At 46.1% G+C, this 15,490-nt stretch overlaps 1 protein-coding gene across 1 annotated transcript in view; it reads right to left on the bottom strand.

The window, feature by feature from the left end:
- The window catches only part of LOC124722044 (DEP domain-containing protein 1A-like), a 128,341-nt gene that overhangs the window by 26,845 nt on the left and 86,006 nt on the right, over window positions 1-15,490 (bottom strand). Inside the window, exons 4-5 of the mRNA XM_047247234.1 lie at window positions 13,857-14,008; window positions 12,867-13,771 (exon numbers count right to left, since the gene is read on the bottom strand). Coding sequence (XP_047103190.1) covers window positions 12,867-13,771; window positions 13,857-14,008 — 1,057 coding nt within the window. The remainder of the gene's footprint in view (window positions 1-12,866; window positions 13,772-13,856; window positions 14,009-15,490) is intronic.

The raw sequence follows: 15,490 nt of genomic DNA, 5'->3' as shown, positions 1-15,490 counted from the left end.
TCATCTCACTTCTGCAGTATAAGATTTTCCGGTTCCGCAAACGGTTAAACAACTGCAATCGTATATTGGTCTTGCGAGCTATTATCGAAAAACCGTACAGGGGTTCGCAGAAACAGCAAGGCCACTTACTAAGTTGCTAAGGAAAGGTGTTACCTTCCAGTGGACGTCAGTGTGCGAGAAAGCATTCCAAGAGTTGAAACGGATACTGACATCAAATCTAGTTTTGAAGTTTCCAGACATTTCGAAGGGATTTATACTATAATGTGACGCGTCTAATCACACTCTTGGGGTTGTACTTGGGCAAGAAATTGATGGAAAAGAACATCTGATTGCGTTCGTGTCTCGTCAACTTAACAAGGTGGAACAAAATTACTCCACGACGGAGAAGGAATTGTTAGCAGTAATATACGGGATTTCGTACTTTTGATGTTATCTGTATGGTAGAAGGTTTAAGGTTGTGACAGATTATTCAGCTCTGAAATGGTTATTAGGTCTGAAAGACCCAGCGAGTAGGCTAGTGAGATGGGTGCTGAAACTCAGTGAGTTTGATTATGAGGTAATACACAAGCCAGGTGTGAAACATGCCAATGCTGATGCATTGAGCAGGAAAGTGGCAGTATTACAAGTAACAGGGGTGACTCAAGATGAGTGGAAAAGGGCACAAGCCGTGGATAGTGATTGCCAATTGTTCAGAAAGCAACCGCAGTTCCTAGTACAGGACGGGTTACTTTGCAGGTCGACGAAATGCAGCCCGCACGTCGTCATACCAGCAGTGTTAAGATCTGAAGTTTTGCGACAGGTGCACGACCATTTTCTTTCAGAACATGGCAGGAGAAGAGCTACGGATAGGCGGGTAAGTTTTGGTGGATGACACGACGTCAAGACGTGGACGAGTACGTCAGGAATTGTGTGCCATGCGCACAGCGTGTGGACTTGAGCCATCAAAAGATTCAGCTTCAAAGATTACCAGAGGCAGACAGACCTTTCCAACAAATCTGAACTGATGTATTAGGCCCATGTCATAGGAGTGCAGCAGGGAATAAGTATGCGTTAACAGCGATTGACCACTTTTCTAGGAATTTAGTCATGGTCGCATTACCAGATCAGAAAGCAAGTACGGTGGCACAAGCTTTCGTTAATAATTGGTTACTCAGGTATGGGATACCTCAGTCCTTAATCTCCGATCAAGGTACTAATTTCACATCTGATCTGATAAAGCAACTGTGTAAGTTACTGAAGATAAAGAAACTACGGACTAGTCCATTCCATCCGCAAGCAAACGGACGAACGAAGAGAGTGCATCGCACGATCGCTGAGATGTTGAGTCACTATGTAAATAGTCAACACACCGACTGGGATGTGTACTTGCAACTCGTAACCAGTGCATATAATAGTAAGGTACATATGTCGACAGGATTGTCGCCGTACGAAGTGGTGTATGGGCGTAAGATGCCATCACCTTTTGACATGCTTTGTCCAAGGCTGGGAGTGGAGGGCGAGCATGTAAGGCAATTTGCGAAAACCATTAAGGAAGTACGGCAGAGCATTAAATGAGGTAACATGAAAGTGTTGGAACGACAAGAACAGATGGGAGGTACAACGAGGAAGTTGCCACAGTACAGAGTAGGCCAATGGGTGCTACCAGCTAATCCGTATGTTCCAAAAGGGAGAACCAACAAGTTCACAAACAAGTTCGGGGGACCGTACCAGGTAGTGGAAATGACATCACCTGTCAATGTAAAATTACAATTGCCTACCAAGACAACGGTGGTTCATGTTAGTAGAGTTAAGCCGTTCCATGGGGTAGTAGATCCGTGTATATGTACTTCTCCTTCTGGCAGAAAGTGAAAAGAAGCACCAGAAGCAGACAGTAAACCAGGTATTAAGTATAAGTTGCGTTCGAGAGATGTGTAGTTAGCAGTAATTATCATGTGTGTATTATTTTCGTGCACGGACTAGGGTTATTTTATTGGTATTAAGGGGTAGTGATGGGAGTTTTTTCCTTCTCTCTCCATTGTGTAGGTGATGCAGGATGGGGTACAAGTGGATAGTATGGGGCGTAGTCCTCTGGCAGCTGACACAAGCTGGCCAGGTACAGGATATGCCGTTGCGAAGTGGGGTGTTGTTCGGGAAACAACCGGATGTGGTCCTCACGAGTCACAAGTGGACGCTTCAGCTGGCACTCAACATCCTGCAGGTAAGGAATGAGATGTGGCAGCTACAGGAGGTGGTATCGAGTGTGGAAACGGTTGCATCTAAGAACGGAATCTCACAGGACATGCAAGAAGAGTACGAGGCTTTGGATAGGTCATGTAAGGAAATAAGGGAACAACTGCGTCAAGTCATGAGCACGATTCCAGGGAGGAGAAAGAGAGAAAAGAGGGGTTGGTTGAATGCAGGTGGGAAGTTGCTGAAAACAATTTTTGTAACAGCAGGTATAAACGATGCTGGGGGTTTGAACAATTCTTTAACAGTTATTCGCGACAGGGAGGAGAGCATAGGGAAGTTAGTGGATATACACACACAACAGATATGGGGATTAGGTACAGAGTTGTTTAATGTGACGCGTGGTGCGTGGGATGGCTACATGGTTATGAGCATATATAGAACAAACACAGAAATTATTGAATACAGATCTTGAACAGGTACAAATGCAATTGGATATAGCGGAAAGGAAGCTGGAAATGGCTACATTGCTGCGGGAACTGGTTAACAGCATTGGTGATGCACGAGTGAGGATGGATGAATTGCAAGAGGCACTACATCACGCATTGCACGGGCAGGTGAGTGTGACGTTGATGTCACCAGAAAAATTCAGACGTAGTCTGAAGCGGGCAGAGGGAGAGTTTCCAGAGGGGATAGAGCACTTAGTGCCGATAATTGAAGCGAGTATGTCACTTTTTTATCATATGTCTAGGATTAAGGTAATAACGGATCCAGTTAAGATGTATATAGAGATTAGATTTCCAGTAACTAGTGTGGGGAGACAGTATCACTCTTACGCAGTGCATCCTTATCTGGTCAGATGGGAGCGCATGGGGAAGGGCGCACAGTTACGGACACAGGAGGGTTTATTAATTTCTAAGGAGGGGGATACTCATGATACTATGTCGAGTTTAGAGTTAAGTAGATGTCTAATGGTGTCAGTTTCCATTTGTCCATCACGGGTTGTTTTCACGGGCAAGGGGTTGTGTGAGATCCAGTTATTTAGGGCAGAAACAGAAGCTTCGGAGTGTCGGAGAATAATAGTGGAGCCTACGCCAGATTTTCAGCAAGGTGGGAGGCATTGGTTGTATTCAGTATTCGCTACGGAGAGGATATCAGCCAAGTGTTATGACAATGGGAATCGGACAGCAACCACGGAGATGGAATTACGGGACAGTGGTTTGCTAATCAACGGGACAAATTGTGAAATAGTAGGGGATTGTTTCAGCTTACCAGCAACAGTCACGGGAGTCACCAAGGTTACAGATACTCATCTGACATTGTACTGGCCAGATGCGTCATTCAGCATCGCTCCAGGAGAAAATTTGACGTATATTAACAACACCTTGGATGCTACACTATTGCAAACGATAAACTAGTAGATTCGGAGAAAGGTCAAACTTCAATGCAGCAATTATTAAGGCATGTGGAGGTTTTTTTTTTTTTTTTTTTTTTTTTTTTTTTTTTTTTTTTTTTTTTTTTTTTTTTTGTGTGTGTGGTTTTAGGGCGAACAACTTCAATGGTCATTAGCGCCCTGACTACGTTAAGAATGCACCGCGAGGCACAAGTTTAAAACAACAACTAAAAGGGAAAACACGATAAAAGACAGACTGACAGGCACAGGATTAAAAAACAGCATCATCAAATGTCCTTAGAGAGGTTTGTCAAATTGATAAAACGAAGAACGCGAGCAGCTGCTCGTGGGTCATCCGCTAAAATGGCATCTAGAGTACATGGCAGGTTAAGATCTAGACGCAGTGTGTTAAAATCCGGACAGGACATTAAAATGTGGCGGACCGTCAGCAATTGCCCACATGGGCAGAACAGTGCCGGCGCAGCCGTCAGCAGATGGCGATGGCTGAACCGGCAGTGTCCAATGCCAAAACGACCTCCTCCCGCCGAGAAGGGCGGGAGGAGGACGTCCAAGCCGCGGGAAGAGGTTTCAAGGCCCGAAGCTTGTTGTCTGTAAGTGCAGCCCAATCGGCATGCCACAGCGATAAAATGTGCCGACAAATTACCCTGCTACAATCCGACGAAGGGACACAACAAGAAGCTGTCCGAGGCTGGAGGACCGCAGCCTTGGCCGCGGCATCTGCAGCTTCGTTCTCAGGGATACCGAGATGGCCAGGGACCCACATAAAGCTAACCGGAGAACCGACGTCCACCAGCTGCTGAAGAGAGCGTTGGATCCGGTGCACGAAAGGGTGAACCGGATATGGATCACTGAGGCTCTGGATGGCGCTCAGGGAATTGGAGCAGATGACATAAGCAGAATGTCGGTGGCGGCAGATGTAAAGAACAGCCTGGTAGAGGGCAAAGAGCTCAGCTGTGAAGACCGAACAATGGCCATGGAGCCGGTATTTGAAACTTTGTGCCCCGACAATAAAAGAACACCCAACCCCGTCATTGGTCTTTGAGCCATCTGTATAAATGAAGGTCATATTGATGAACTTCGAACGAAGTTCAACAAAACGGGAGTGGTAGACCGAACTGGGGGTAACCTCTTTTGGGAGCGAGCTGAGGTCAACGTGAACGCGGACCTGAGCCTGGAACCAAGGTGGCGTGTGGCTCTCGCCCACTCGAAAGGTTGCAGGGAGTGAAAAATTAAGGTGTTGAAGGAGGCGACGAAAGCGAACTCCAGGGGGTAGCAGGGCAGAGACATACAACCCGTATTGACGGTCGAGAGAGTCGTCAAAAAAGGAACGATAAGACGGGTGGTCGGGCATTGACAGTAGCCGACAGGCATACCGACAAAGCAGTATATCGCACTGGTAGGTGAGTGGCAATTCGCCAGCGTCAGCATGAAGACTCTCTACGGGACTAGTATAAAACGCTCCGATCGCAAGTCGTAAACCCCGATGTTGTATGGAGTTGAGGCGGCGTAAGATGGATGGCCGTGCAGTGGAGTATACGAAGCTCCCATAATCCAGCTTGGAGCGGACAATCGACCGATACAAACGAAGCTCCCCATGACATACCACTGAGAACACGGAGGACATTTAAAGAACGGGTACAACGGGCAGCCAAATATGACACATGTGGAGACCAGCTAAGTTTCCTGTCAAATGTAAGACCTAAAAATTTTGTTGTTTCCACGATTGGGAGAGCAACAGGACCGAGTCGTAAGGACGGTGGGAGAAACTCTTTGTAGCGCCAGAAGTTAATACAGACCGTCTTCTCGGCAGAAAAACGGAAGCCATTGGCGACACTCCAGGAGTAAAGACGGTCAAGAGAACGCTGAAGACAGCGCTCCAGGACATGTGTACACTGCGCGCTGCAATAGATGGTAAAATTGTCAACGAAAAGGGAGCCTGATACATCAGCTGGGAGGCAATCCATTATTGGATTGATCGCGATGGCGAAGAGAGCGACGCTCAAAACTGAGCCCTGTGGCACCCCATTCTCCTGGCGAAAGGTGTCTGACAGGACAGAACCCACACGTACCCTGAACAGTCGAGCCATTAAAAAGGAACGAATAAAAAGAGGGAGGCGAAGGCCCCATGTATGCATGGTGCGGAGAATGCCCGCCCTCCAACAGGTGTCGTAAGCCTTCTCCAAATCGAAGAACACAGCCGCGGTCGGGTGCTTCCGCAAGAAGTTATTCATAATGAAGGTCGACAAGGTAACCAGATTGTCAACAGCAGAGCGGCGCCTACGAAATCCACATTGTACATTGGTAAGTAGGCGTCGAGACTCGAGCAGCCAAACCAATCGAGAGTTAACCATTCGCTCCATCACTTTACAGACACAGCTGGTAAGCGAGATGGGTCGATAACTGGAAGGCAAGTGCTTGTCCTTCCCCGGCTTAGGAATCGGGACAACAATAGATTCGTGCCAGCATGTCCCTCAATCCAGATGCGATTGTAAGTACGAAGAAGAAAACCGTTACCCGCAGGAGAAAGGTTCTTCAGCATCTGAATATTAATAGAATCAGGCCCTGGAGCGGAGGACCGTGATCAGCCAAGTGCATTTTCGAGTTCCCGCATGGTGAATGGGGCATTATAACTTTCACGATTCGAGGAGCGGAAGTTAGGTGGCCTAGCCTCCTCTGCCTGTTTGCGGGGGAGGAAGGCAGGGTGGTAATGAGCGGAGCTCGAAACCTCGGCGAAAAAGCGGCCGAAGGCATTGGAGACATCCTCAGGGGCCACAAGGACGTCATTCGCGACCGTCAAGCCAGAAACTGGTGAGTGGACCTTAGTGCCAGATAGCCGGCGCAGGCTACCCCAGACAACAGAAGAAGGAGTAAAACTGTTGAAGGTGCTTGTGAAAGCAGCCCAACTGGCTTTCTTGCTTTCTTTAATAATACGACGACACTGTGCACGTAATCGTTTATAATTGATACAATTCGCCACTGTAGGATGGCGTTTAAAGGTGCGTAAAGCACGTCGACGAGCACGTAAAGCGTCTCTACATGCTGCGGTCCACCAGGGGACCGGTACGCGACGTGGAGAAGAAGTAGGGTGAGCGATGGAATATTCAGCAGCAGCGAGAATGACTTCCGTGAGATGTGCGACCTGACGATCGCAGCTTGTGAAGGTTTGATCCTGAAAGGTCGCCCTGGAAGAGAAGAGCCCCCAGTCTGCTTTGGAGATGGTCCAACTAGATGAGCACGGAGAGGGGGTATGCTGCAGGAGATGGATAACACACGGGAAGTGGTCGCTCGAATATGTATCAGAAATTGCATACCACTCAAACCGGCGTGCAAGTTGGGGAGTACATATAGAGAGGTCTAAATGGGAATAGGTGTGAGATGTGTCCGAAAGAAAAGTAGGGGCGCCAGTATTGAGGCAGACAAGATTGAGCTGGTTGAAAAGGTCTGCTAACAGGGAGCCCCTCGGGCAGGATGCTGGAGAGCCCCAAAGGCGATGGTGGGCATTGAAGTCGCCAGTTAACAAAAATGGTGCAGGTAGCTGAGCAATAAGTTGCATCATATCTGCCCTGGTAACGGCAGATGACGATGGAGTGTAAACGGTACAAATGGAAAATGTAAAAGTGGGGAGAGTAATGCGGATGGCAACTGCCTGCAGGCCGGTGTGCAACGTGATGGGATCGTAGTAAATATCATCCCGGACCAGCAACATAACCCCTCCATGAGCCGGGATACCTACCACAGGGGGTAGGTCAAAACGCACAGAGGTGTAGTGTGCCAAGGCAATTTGATCGCATGGGCGTAGCTTCGTATCCTGGAGGGCTACGACGAGCAGACGGTGCAAGCGGAGCAGCAACTTCAAGTCCTCTCGGTTGGAGCGAATGCTGCAAATATTCCAGTGAATAAGTGCCATCGTAAGAAGAAAAGGAAGATGAAAGAAGGGGTCACCTTGAAAGCCGCTGAGGGCCTGGCTTCGAGCGAGCACTGCCGCCGCTATCAGTAGGCGGACAGTCATCGTCCATTGGGTCTATAGGTTCATCGGCCATCTTGGGAAGATGGCCGGGAGGGGGAGCTTCCTCCGCCGGTGAACGGCCAGATGTTCGGCTACCAGCGGTGCGGCCAGGCGAAACAGATGACGGCCTGGGGCGGCAACCGCTGGGTGGCGCAGGAGAAGAAATGCGCCGTGGCGGAGAAGGAGAACTGTGCTTCCTATGAGCCTTCTTGGAAGGACGTTTGGTGGAAGTACCGGTCGAAGGCTGGGAGGTTGAGGTACGTAGGAAGTCTGCACGGGACGGTTCCTTCTTGAAGGCCCGTGCATCAGACTTCTGGGTCTTCGTCTTAGCAGAAGCTGATGAAGGGGCTGGTGTCTGTGGGGTGATGGGAGGAAGAGGAGACGTCGACCGCGCGATCTTAGCACTGGCCGAACGGACGACCGTGGTGCTGAAGGTCAGATCGCATGTCTGGGTTGCCACCTCCCTGGTAGTCCGAGGAGAGGCGAGGACAGTACTGTATTTCCCCGCTGGGAGCAGCGTGGGCTTCCTACTAGCCAATAGCTTGCGAGCAGCCGAGGTGGACACTCTCTCTTTGACCCGAATTTCTTGGATACAGTGTTCTTCCTTATAGACAGGACAGTCGCGGGAGGATGCGGCATGGTCACCCTGACAGTTCACACAACGAGGAGACGGAGGTGGACAGTCACCCTCATGGGCATCCCTGCCACAAGTGACACATTTAGCCGCATTGGAACAAGACTGTCGAGTGTGATTGAAACGCTGACACTGGTAGCAGCGCGTAGGTGTCGGGACATAGGGGCGAACAGAAATAACCTCGTAGCCCGCCTTGATGCGCGATGGCAGCTTAACACTATCGAAGGTCAAGAAAAGTGTCCGGGTCGGTACAAGGTCATTGTTGACCTTTTTCATGACCCTATGAACAGCCGTCACGCCCTGCTCAGCGAGGAAAGATTGGATCTCCTCGTCAGTCAATCTGTCGAGGGAGCTAGTATAGACTACACCACGAGACGAATTCAAAGTTCAGTGAGCCTCCACCCGGACAGGGAACGTGTACAGGAGTGTGGCCCGAAGCAGTTTTTGTGCCTGAAAGGCGCTCTCAGTTTCTAGTAATAAGGTACCGTTACGCAACCTGGTACAAGATTTGACAGATCCGGCTATGGCATCTACGCTCTTCTGGATAACGAAAGGGTTGACAGAGGAAAAACCCTTTCCGTCCTCAGATCGAGAAACGACGAGGAACTGTGGTGCAGGCGGTAGTACTTTTGTCACTGGTGGCTGGTCATGTTTCCGTTTTTGGGCAGAAGTCGAGAGAGATGGAGTGAAATCCATTGCGGAGGAATCCCCCATGATTGCCAGCGTCTCCGATGGCGCGCTCCTTCCTTGTGGAGACCCTCTCAGAGGGCACTCCCGCCTTAGTTGAATGTTTACACCTCAGGTCACACCTCCCGAGAAACAGACGGAGGGACCAATCGGCATGGTCAGAAGGTATCAGCTCAGGCAATCACCCCTCCCTGGGCCTGGCCTTTACCAGGGGGTACGTGCGTGCCTTACATGTCTACACAGGGCGGGGAATTACGCGTTACCCCGTCACCGGGTACGCGTGCGAACGCGTGGGTCGGCCTTCAGGCACGCACAGGGAGGAAGGAAGAAGAGGAAAAAGAAGAGAGAGAGAGAGAGAGGGAGAGAGAGGACAGACTGTCTCAAACGCCGAGGCGGAGACCAGAGAAAGCAGGGAGAAGAAGGCAATGAGAAGGCAAGGAGAAGAAGGCAATGAGAAGGCAAGGAGAAGAAGGCAATGAGAAGGCAATGAGAAGGCAAGGAGAAGAAGGCAATAAGAAGGCAAGGAGAAGAAGGCAATGAGAAGGCAATGAGAAGGCAATGAGAAGGCAATGAGAAGGCAATGAGAAGAAGGCAATGAGAAGGCAAGGAGAAGAAGGCAATGAGAAGGCAAGGAGAAGAAGGCAATGAGAAGGCAAGGAGAAGAAGGCAATGAGAAGGCAAGGAGAAGAAGGCAAGGGAAAGAGTAAGGAAGACAGTGAGGTGGAAAAGAGCAAAGAAAGGAACCAACCAAAGGAAGGAAGAAACGAGAAGTGAAAAAGCAAAATGACCGCAAATAGAGGTCGTGGAACCGTCCGTCTCCGGACGCAGGTGCTAACGACCCCCTTGAGGGGGTGGGACTCCTTTTAGTCGCTTCTTACGACAGGCAGGAACACCTCGGGCCTATTCTAATCCCCGGACCCGCAGGGGGGGGCATGTGTAGGAGTACGATACCAGGTGGAAATGGAGCATAGTGACCATTGGTATTTCAGCCAGTACTTTTACTGTGTTGATAGTATTTATCGGTGTGGTATATGTCTTATTAAAACTGAGGATTCAGCATGTTAATGCAAGACCGCTCCATGAGATTCCTGTAGAATGGATTACCAGTAGGGCATGAGTCAGGGCAACCTGGATGTATATAGGGAAGAAGTAGAATATAGGACAGAACTAGAGTTAACATATAAGGTAAATTTGGGGATGAATTTAATTTTTAGGAGGAGGCAGTGTTGCGGCCACATGTAGAAAGCGTTGCTTCACGCAGTGGAGAATGGCAAAACTGAGGCACGCCGGCGACCGAGGCGTTGCGAAATAGGCAGGCACAGATAGCCTTGCTGATAGCAGCAGTTTACCAACAGACTGACGCAAAGACGGGCACAGACTGAGTGAAGCCTGGAGAGTGCTGAGTAAGGGGAAGTGAGGCCAGCACGCTAAGTTACGCTGCAATATACTGTGGGAGTAATAACAAAAAGCTACCACCGAGGGTAAAAAACGTCCTCCTGCAGGATAGAAATAGTGGAGCACAGGCAGCACCAGACAGAAGCCATTAGGAAGCAGTTCGGATCTGAGGACGGACGTGGTCCATGTCCGAATGTTCAATCTTCGTAGGTGACAATTCCGGAAGTCTGTTCCAGCTCGCAGGAGTCATCTGTTTGCTGCCAGATGTCAACTTCAGTTCTGAAGGTTGGCCTGAGTTCGGTCGGCACCAGGGCTGACTAACTACAGTGACAACTTCCAGCAGGACCGGCTGCAGCGTGGTCTTGGTCAGAGGCGCCGCCAGGGACTGACGCCTGGACTTCATGGCAACCCGGCCCCACAGCGGGTGGTCCGTCCATGACGGGACCTCGCGGACATCGCGACTGACGGCTTACCAGCCACTGGTGCAGCAGGTGTCGGCAGCTGACCTCACGACAACGCGGCTCAGAGTTCATCTCAACCACAGGGCATCCTGGCTTCAGCGGAGCACTGGTGGCCTGAGGCTCCCGAGTGCGATCAGCGGCGCGCATTGTCAGAGAATCTACACAGCAGCAGCCAGGCAGAGGGATCCGCAGGGCTCATTAGCGACGACGAGGGAGAAATTGTAAAGAAAGTTCAATAAATAATTATAAAACTCCACGCCGCCTCAGTCTTTGGCACAGCTACTGTGTCTGCTGCTAACAAGTGGTGCAGAAGTCATAACAATTGATAGCTCAAATGTAGAAGTTGATGAGCTGTTCCCCTTTCGCCCATTGCTTGTTACCTTTACCATTCCCACTGCCTTTTTCCCCTTCAGTCTATCTAGTTCCAATTTCGCGTAATCTAATTCACCCTGAAGGGCACAAATCTTTACCTACCGTACAGCGATTCTCTTGTCTTTATTGGAGAGCCTACTGTTCCTTGTGAGAGCCTCATTGAGTTCCCCATTCAGTTCTCCCCTACGATCATTCCAGTGGAATTCCATCCCACAGTCTACACATACCACTCCCTCTTTGACTATCCTACGGCAACATCCACATTTATGACACATTGCAAGACAGATTACACACTTAAAAACAGAATTAAATCACTTAACAGGTTTCACACTACACGAATGTTCATTGTTTATGAGCAGCAAAAATTGGGCCTACCGTTTAGTGCTTAAGATGTTTTATAAAACGTAAGAAGTCGGAGGTTGGATATTTGCTGCAGATCACAGCATCTCAATCATACAGGTAATTACAAAACGTATAAATGTGACCATGACCAACTAGGAAAGACTAAAACTGACATGTCAAAAAACAAAGCAGAACACAAGTTACCTTTACTGTACTGTACCATATTGTGTTGTCAGTTCATCAGATCAAAATTTTTACTTCCATACATAGTCTCTCTAATTTCCAGTACTTTTCAAAGCAAGCCATCACAGAAAAACATTTTTGATTTTTAAGAGGTTGTTAGCATTTCCCATACTTGCATGCTGCTTTGACATGTTCGTTGATATTTTGCACCCTGTAATTGTTTGCAAACTCTACCGCTTGTTGAGTTGTGCTCAGCCATTTACTCCAACAGGATATAGGGCAGACAATTGTCTGATTGTATCTGGTCATGGATGATCATCTTTTAATTTAATATTTTAATTTATTTTTATCTTTTAATTTATTTTAATCTTTTAATTTAATCTCAGACTAACACACCAACTTCAACTCACTTACTCACTCCACTACAAATTATACTGACTCTTACTGGTGAGACATTGTACTGTGCTTACTCACACTGAACTAAACATTATCTCCTAAAACAGGTGACCCCTACAGTTCCATGACTTGAGGAATGTTCAGTTTACATCACATGAATAGTTGATGTTTATACGAGGAGAAAAGCTTTTCTTCTTACTTTAATCATAAAGGGCAATTTTACTGCAAGTTGTCTGACATTAAACATTCTCCCCACGATATCGTTACAAATCAACTAATTATTTTGATCAACATTTCAAAATATTTTCTATCCAGCCAAATAACATATTATTACAAGGTCACAAAACTGTGAGTCATATTTTACTTTAACTGTTTTTTCTTTCAGTGGTATGGCAAGACACCACAATACAAATACATAGTGCTGTACAAGTTTAAGTTTAGGTGACAAATTGAAAAGAACAGCAACATATATTAACTGAACACAAAATTTAGGAACAATATTTATGGTGCAAGTATATCCATAAGGGCTGGTAAAGTGTGCAGCAACCAGTAAGATATGTTTTCAGCAAGTTTCAATAACTTTTGAGGGTCATTGGTGGGATAATGGAGGATTTCTAATCCAGTTTGAAATTTTTTTTTATTCATTTTTGCTGAAATTTATTCTCTGCAGGAAATACTTCATATCCATTATTTGCGCTGACCCAGATAATATTAGTAGGAAAACATTATTTCATCAAAAATATTCCTTTCCTCAAGAATCAAAGTTTCTTAGTTTAGGTTTTAGTAACACCATTTACAGAATACACTTACTTTATTTGCAGTGTTGTTAGATCCTGGATCACGACTGCAATCCATAAGCTTGCTCAGAGTTTCAAGGGCTGCTTCATAATCCAACTGAATGGATCCAAGATCTTGTCCCTCCATATCATCTACTGATTGTGACAAAGCTGGATTGAAGTAGCCACCAGATTTGCTTCGAAGGTGGTTAATGTTCGGTTCTTTGGAAAGTTTTCTACTTCTGTACCAGCCACATTTCCCAGGTTTTGGTCTTGTAATTAATCTTTGTGTGCCAACTGCAGTTGCTTTGTGTGTCTCTCTCATGCTTTTCGAATGTTTTGCAAGTGGTTTCGTACACATTTTCTGAGTGACTTCCAACAAATTAGGAGCACTAGCATTTCTTTTTAAGTTAACAGTTACTGTTTCAGGAACTCTGAGTGAACTAACTGTCAATGTGTTCGATGGGTTGTATAACCTTTGGAAATTCTCAGTCTTCTGTGAAACAGCTGAATCAATATTGCACGACTTTACTCCCTTAAGAGAAAAATGTATTGTATCCATTGTCCTTTGAGGAACAATTCTCGTAACTGGGCTGTCTGATGTAAATGCAGTTTCAAAACACAGGTTTGGTGGTAACACGGTATTTAGTAGTTTCTTTGAGCTTATAATTTGCTGAAACTTGGCATCAGAAATTTTATTAGACGGTTTTTGTAATTCTCTTGCAGGGCTTCCTGTTGCTGAAATTTTGTGCACTGGCTGAACTTTTAAGTTGTCTCCAGTATCTTGACACTGATATTGTAAAGAATGATTCATTGATTCCACAAACAAATAGGCTTGTGTGATAATTTCATACATTGCAAATGTCGTCAGAGGCTCAGTCCAATTACAGAAATAATTCCTTACATCAGACAAAGCATCACTTGTGAATCCCGAAGGCCCTAGAAGAATAAATAAAGTATGTAAATAATTTGGGTGTTTCTTATAAAGGATATTACACGTGCATATTTTAACAATAATACTTACAATGAAGAAGGCTATTAACAGCTGAGAGTATATGATGTGGCAACTGTGGATTGGGAAGTTCATCTTGTGTGACATTTTGCAATATCCATTCGTATGGTACACAGCTTGGAAAGAACTCAGCAACTGGTACTTCTGAAAGAAGTTCCTGGAGCCTGAAACATGACAACTGTTTTTAACGTTTGTTACAAGTACAGACAGAATGGCTGGCTGGTGTTTACCTACAAGAGAGAAAATACCTAACTACCAACAAATATTAAGTACATAACAGTAATCCTATCTTTCAGAACTAAATGTTACTTCTTTAGCAAGGAAAGGGGAATAGTTGGAGAAAGCTGGGTTGGGGGGAGACAAGTCAATCACATCCTAAGTTCAGGGTATGAAGAAACACAAATAAATCAATTTTACCACATGAGAGACAGAGTGAATGTTAACAGAGGTTAAGTGCAGGGACTGGTAGGATCAGATGGTATGGTGAAGTGTAAGTTTTTATGGAAATGGCCCTTGTAATGTAGATCTCTTCCATCATACTGGAGAACATGCTCAGCAACTGGGTACAGGATGTTTGCAAGAAAGGTAGTTATTCTGCGTTCATTAATGCATTCAGCCAGTTCAGTGGTGGCCATTCTAAAATAAAAAGCCATACAGTGAACACACTTGATAAACAACACGAGTGGTCTCTCACGATGTTCTACCTTTGGTGATGGGTGGGTGTATGGGGTAGGTTTTACATTGGGAACAATTGATGGGGTAGTAGCTATTGGTAAGCATAATAGTCTGGTAGTGCCATATGGTTTCCAAGAATTTGCACAGGTGGTGCCAATAAGCCCGAGAGCCTGTTACACCACTTGTGCCATTTGGATTTTCCTCACAACACTTGTTTCCTGAACTTCAGCAATGGGAACTCACTCCAACACTCTCTTGTCTCACCAACCTCTCATCCTATGATTTGTTATTATGTTAATTTTTTTATTTAATTTTCCTAAGCCACCTTACATTACAATTTAATTACTTATATTGACTTTCTTTTTAGTCTTACATTTTCTCTCTTTCCCATCCTTTTGATCTATTTCTTCACTGATTATTCTTTCCACCCTTCACATCTCTTACTTTTTTGAGTATGTCTTTAATCTCACTCTATCATTTTCTGTCTATATGAGCAGCTGGCGCTATACTTACCAGTGTAATGTATTAACCCCTAAGACATCATCTTTATCCTTGCCTCAATTCACCATCACAGAATAAGTTCTTCTCACCCTATGATTGTTATTGTGTTAATCTTTTATTTAATTTTCCTAAAACTGTGTGGAACCATGTGAGATACTCGGTCTTGGAACAAGTCTCTGCGCAACTCTCAAAATTAGTATGGTGTGGCCCCTACTGAAATGGTTGTATTAGTGCTATTTCATGTCCTTGCATCTTCATTGATATCATTCCCATCAATCCATTCATTTTATTCCACTCAATAGCTTGTTTAAAGTACAGATGAGAATTTACTGATGCATGATGATGTACCTTTTGAGTTAATGCACCCGGAAAAGCTGCACCAGACCACTTCTGAGGTATTGACAAATTGAGGATCCAAATATACTGATACCATTTTATTTAGAAGCCACTAGTAGAAATGAATACATGCA

The sequence above is a fragment of the Schistocerca piceifrons genome, chromosome X (assembly GCF_021461385.2).
Source record: "Schistocerca piceifrons isolate TAMUIC-IGC-003096 chromosome X, iqSchPice1.1, whole genome shotgun sequence".
Lineage (NCBI taxonomy): Eukaryota > Metazoa > Arthropoda > Insecta > Orthoptera > Acrididae > Schistocerca > Schistocerca piceifrons.
This window is presented reverse-complemented; position numbering and strand designations above follow the sequence as displayed.